At 43.7% G+C, this 5,601-nt stretch overlaps 1 protein-coding gene across 1 annotated transcript; it reads left to right on the top strand.

Moving 5' to 3' along the window:
* Positions 1-4,018: 4,018 nt before the first annotated feature.
* Positions 4,019-4,807, top strand: LOC149210343 (uncharacterized). Its single transcript, XM_089398938.1, has one exon. It carries the CDS (start codon positions 4,019-4,021, stop codon positions 4,805-4,807), a length of 789 nt encoding a protein of 262 aa, XP_089255064.1.
* The last annotated feature ends 794 nt before the right edge of the window (positions 4,808-5,601 follow it).

Raw genomic sequence — 5,601 nt, 5'->3', positions numbered from 1 at the left:
ATCATTTCACTTATATAGGAAGCCAAATTGAATTAACAAATGTAAAATTCCATGTTGAAAAAAAAGAGCATTACACTTATGTTGACGGTGTTGGACCCGCCAACATTCAGGAGATCTCCCCGATATGAAGTCCCAACTAGACCTCACATTGTGTGGTGTAGGAGTCCCATCCAGTATGATGGCCCGATTTCCCATCCAGTAGGATGGCCCGATTTCCATTATCTTAAATATATGCCTGATCTCTTGCTTGTCAACACAAGAGAGTGGTATACTTAGTCTTCAAACAACGAGGTTTCTTGTGCCTCATGAGTTCTTAGTGTAACTTGTGTCTAAGCTATTTCACTACAGAGGGAGACGGTGAGATTGAGTCTCAAGTTGAAAGGGAATAGTCTTAACTCAGTTAGAGACACATAACACAGCAGGATCTGCATATCTTCTGATGGAATAGTCCTCACGGATGTGGCAGTCACAAACACAAGGTGAACAGATAGAACGTACATCACCCAATGGAGTAGTCCACATGAGTGCGACAATCGTTATAACAATTTTACAAGGATGAGTCTGTCAAGTGTCTGGCAGAGTATTCCACATGGGCGAGATAGAAATAACAACTTATACAAAACATTTCCAACAACATATGCACTAAAACAACTTAAATAGTTCAACTATCTTAGTACAGGTTAAAGCAGCATGCATTACGAGCTTCCAAAGAATTGTCTTACAAATGAATATAATACATGTGTGAAAACCCGTTGGCCTGTTAACAAGCTTCTAAATTGAGAGAAAGTTCCAAGACACATCCATACACCATACATCAATAACCCCGATAGTAGGGCATTGGAGCCACTGCTCGCTCTTCAAAGAAAATATTACAGGATCTCAAGGCTATGTGGGAGGAGCCAAGGTGAAAATTCTTTTGCATGTGCAAATGAGGGGTATATATAGCCAATGGTGAAACTAACCCTTGTGACTCTTTGACTTCCTTCATGACTATTCGACTTACATGACTCTTCGATTTACATAACTCTTTAACTTCATCCGTGAGTCTCTTGGACTTCCACGTTACATTACATGTATGACCCAAATTAGTGTGATGTGGTCGAGCAAACTCATGACACAGATTGACATGATGTTGTTGGTATTCACACGATGATTATGTTGTTCATGTGAAGTTGTTGTGTTGATGAGTCATAAGTGTGCCCGTGGCGTACCATATCTTCACCTCTGCATGGAAAAGTGCACAGAGTATTCAATGGTCTTGGTGTTCGCTTAATGGTCCATGCATGTGCACATGTTTGTTTCTCTTTCTACTTGGTATACTTCATGTGTTCATCCAACCGCGAGCAAGTCTGCTAGCATGCACTCCTTGTTCATCCCATTCGTGGTCGTGCCATGTCTCATCCATGCACCTATTTCTATAATAACTCATGGTGAGATGACATCAAATCCATAAATCCCCTAGTCTACCATGATGCATTGTCTTTCGTTTCTGAGTGTAGGTGACCGAGAGAAAGGACAAGGCTCTGAAACAGCGCAGAGCACATGTCGGGCTGGGATGCAAGGCTCTGGGACAATATCCTTAAAAATTCTGTAGAGGTCACTAAGAAGCTGGGTTGAGCAGTCCGAGATAGTAGTGACATCTCTGGGAGATGGCTCAGCTAGAAGGCAGAATTGCGCAATTTTTCTGAGGAGGCAGTACAGGCAACAGGAACCACTGGCAGTGAATATTGCGTAGTTTTCAGCAGGAGGCTAGGAACGGGCTACAAGACCTTGCTATCCAGAACTGTGCAGACCTAAGAGGCGATCATGCAAGACATGTCTGCGTAGTTTCTGGGCTAAGCGGGGTGTCGGGTAGCATGTGGACTATCCATGAAAACTGTGTAATTTTTAGGAGGAGTGGCAAGAAGGCTAGTAGGGGAACTATCTCACAAAATTGTGCAATTTCCAGAGACATTGCAATGACAGGCAGCGGGTGTCTATCCCTCTTGTCTACACTATTTCTTCAGGCAGTGCAAGCAAGCAGGTTGGTAACTTCTGTATAATTTTTGGGAGGAGTGCAGCCCTAGATCACTGCCCAAGTCAAATTCTACAATTGACTAGTGGAAGGTTTGATGGATAGGCTTGCGGGAGGCATAGACTTAGATAGCTTCTTGGGCAACTTATGCACTGTTCTGGGTGATAGTCACTCAGATTGATTCCGGGATTGCATAGTGCAGGCTATCTGGAAGGAAGCCTCAAGCTCTGTGTAATTCTAGGCAACAATGCTTGGTCACTAAGGGTTGAGACTACATAGTGCAGCTCAATGGAGGTTCAACTGATGGAGGGTGGTCTGATTGACAGATCTTCGGAAAAATGGTTAAGTGTGTGAGTGAGTGAACTCCTATATACATGACATTGTGAATACACACTCAACATGACTCGTCGACAACACACCTCAAACCAACGAGACCACATGTCTTAGTGTGACTAACTATGGGACTCTCTAATGGTGAAAGTGACAAGTGAGACACTTCGGATAGACCTTCGGACAATCGTGGTGACACTTGCACGACAGTGCTTACAACATTGTGTGTGAGTGTGTAGCCCTGAGTCACTGCGCAAGTCAAATTCTCCAGTTGACCAGCGGGAGGATTAATGGATAGGCTTGCGAGAAGCACAGACTGAGATAGCTTCTTGGGTAACTTCTATATTATTGTGGGTGACAGTCAGTCAAGTTGATTCTAGGACTACGCAGTTCATGCTTCCTGGAAGGAAGCCTTAAGCTCTACGCAAGTCGGGGGAAAAATGCTTGGTCACTGAGGGTTGAGACTGCGTAGTGCAGCTCAGTGGATGTCTAGCTGACGGAGGGTGGTCCAGTCGATAGGTATTATAAAACATAGCTAAGTGTGTGAGCGAGTGAACTCGTGTATACATGACCTTACGAACACGCACTCAAGATGACTTGATGACAAGACACCTCAAACTAACGAGACAACATGTCTCGGTGTGACTGACTGCAAGACTGTCTAATGGTGAAAGTGACAAGTGTGACACTTAGAATAGACCTTTGGATGACTGTGGAAACACTTATGTGACTGTGCTTACAACATTGTGTGTGAGTGAAATGGTTGCTTTCTGTTGAGGGTGCTAGAGTCGCCAACATGTCAAGGGGATCTCCTCGGTAAGAAGTCCCAATTAGACCTCAAACCATTTGAACATAGTTACAGACCAAACGGGAACTATTTCCTCAAAACGAGTAATCAAGCCCAAAAATCCCAAAAAAACATGAAAAAACACCTTGAAATCAAAAAGTGTTGATGCAAATATATATATATATATATATATATGTATATGTATGTATGTTATTTTACTTTTATTTTTATTTTTATCTTTTCTATTTTTTTTCAAGAGTAAATTTTCAATATCTTTTAAAAATAACAGTAAAAAACAATAAAATCCATTTTGTTTGGTGCAAAAAACACCTTGAAATCGAAAAGTGTGATGTTGAAATAACGTTATTTTTTTAGGGTACATTTTCAACACTTTTTAGTAATGGCATTAAAAACAAAATATCGTGACTCTAAAAAACTTTAAATTTCCAATGATTTTCAAGCATGACATTAACGATAAAATATCACGTCTTTGAAACCCCTTAAAATTCCAACGATTTTTAAGCATGACATTAAATTTAAAATATCACTTCTTTGAAAAACCTTAAAATTCCAACAATTTTCAAGCATGGTGCTAAGAAAAAATATTTGTAATTGTTTTCAGTGATAACATTAAAGATAAAATATCGGGGAGGAACGAAAACATACTTGCGATCGCTCTGCTAGGGTTTCTGAGACTGTGTCGGCGGCCTCGGCCCTCTGGGCGTCTGAGCGGGCTCCCTTCCCGTGTCCCGTTTTGCTTTGCTGCACTGCGCCTCCGGCTGGGCGATTAACTGCGCTGTGTTTTGGCTCTAGGCTTGGATTCTCGGATTTGCAGGGGCGCTGGGGGAATGAGCTGAGTTCCCTTGTTGCACTCCTTTGCTGCAGTCATGGGTGATCCTGGGGGTGGGGAATCCTCTCCCACCCCTCCGCCTTCCTCTGAAGAAGCCTTCCGGCGATTATTAACGCAGAAAGGAAAGAAACGTCCTGCCCCAGATATCCCAAAATTCATTAAAAAACTTGAGGAAGTGCCTGAGATAGCCCTGCAAGAAGATCAGCCGATCAAAATTGCTCTTGCCCTTGCTGATAGAGGACTGGTCGGGCAATTTATGGGGCGTTGGCCCTATAAAAAAACCACGGACGATTGGATTCAACGCAACTGGAGGCCTCATCTGAAGAACAGTGTGATCTGTTATGCGGTAGGTAGAGGTTTCTTCATTTTCGAGTTCACCACCAAAGAAGACCGAGATCTGGTTTTCAGGAATGGACCGTATTTCATGGGAAATCAGGGTCTGTATCTCAATAAATGGACCCCGGACTTCGACCCCTCAGTAGATGTTCCGAAGGAAGTTCCAGTCTGGGTTAGGCTCCCCAACCTTCCAATCCACTGCTGGAGCTACCAGTCATTGCAAAGGATTGGGAACGGTCTGGGCAGATTCATTGACAAAGCAGACAATAAAGGCCAATACACTTGTGCAAGAATCTGCGTGGAAGTTGACTTAGAGGCTGGTCTCCCCGAAGCGATTAAAATCACAGTGGTAGAATGGCCTCACTATCAAAAGCTAGACTACGAACAACTACTGTTCAAATGCAGAACGTGTCATGAACACGGACACTTCCAACGGAATTGCCCCAAATCCCAGGCCGGGACTAAGGAGGACGAGGAAGGATGGAAATAAATCAAAAGAGGCAAGGCTATCCCAAGACAATCAGAGAAGAAAAATTCTGGTTCAGGGGAGAAGCCGCAGTCCAATCTGAAGACCAATGAAGATCCAAAAGTTGGAACCTCCTCCAGAGGGAACGCAGAAACCATCGAGACTCAAGAAGCACCTGAAAACTCAATGAAGGAAGCAAAAGAAACGGGTACTGAAATAATCACCCCCCCAACCTCAGGAGGCAATGAAGGAAATAAAGATAATGAAGAACACATAAGCCTGGCCTCCGAATCGGATGAAGACTCAGAAGGAAGAACCTATGAATCAGACAGCTCACAAGTCACCCCTATCAAGTCAGCCAGGGGTCAAAAATCCAAGAAGAAACTGAGAGAGGAGACCACCTATCGGGATGTTCTCCAAGGATCCCAAAAAACTCTCAAGGGAATGATGAATACAAGGTCTGGGCGCAAGCAAGGCTCGGCTCCAAAAGGAGCCACATTCCCCCAAGCCAATAAATAATGAAGTACGTCTCCTGGAATTGCAGAGGATTAGGCAGCAAGCTAAAAGAAGATGCCCTCAAAGATATAGTCAGAATGTACTCGCCTGAAATCCTCCTAATCCAGGAGACAAAGTTGGAGGAAAATCTCCTCCTCAATGCTAGCAAATCCTTCTGGCGTAAAGGTATTGGATGCGCTGTCAGTGCAAGAGGCGCCTCCGGTGGAATCGCTACCTTCTGGGACAGCTCTATCTATGACCTGATTCAAAAAGATAGCTCCTCCCATTGGATTCTCACGAAGCTCCTCCATAAAGACTCCGGA

This window comes from Pinus tabuliformis, chromosome 1_2, assembly GCF_031772625.1.
Source record: "Pinus tabuliformis cultivar Carrire ecotype Pingquan chromosome 1_2, CPIR1, whole genome shotgun sequence".
NCBI classification, from domain to species: Eukaryota; Viridiplantae; Streptophyta; class Pinopsida; order Pinales; family Pinaceae; genus Pinus; species Pinus tabuliformis.
The sequence above is the reverse complement of the archived record's forward strand: the minus strand, read 5'-3'. Positions and strand labels throughout refer to the sequence as shown.

Coding starts and splice junctions, on each gene's coding strand:
- LOC149210343 (XM_089398938.1), top strand. CDS start 4,019: ATGGGTGATCCTGGGGGTGGGGAATCCTCTCCCACCCCTCCGCCTTCC.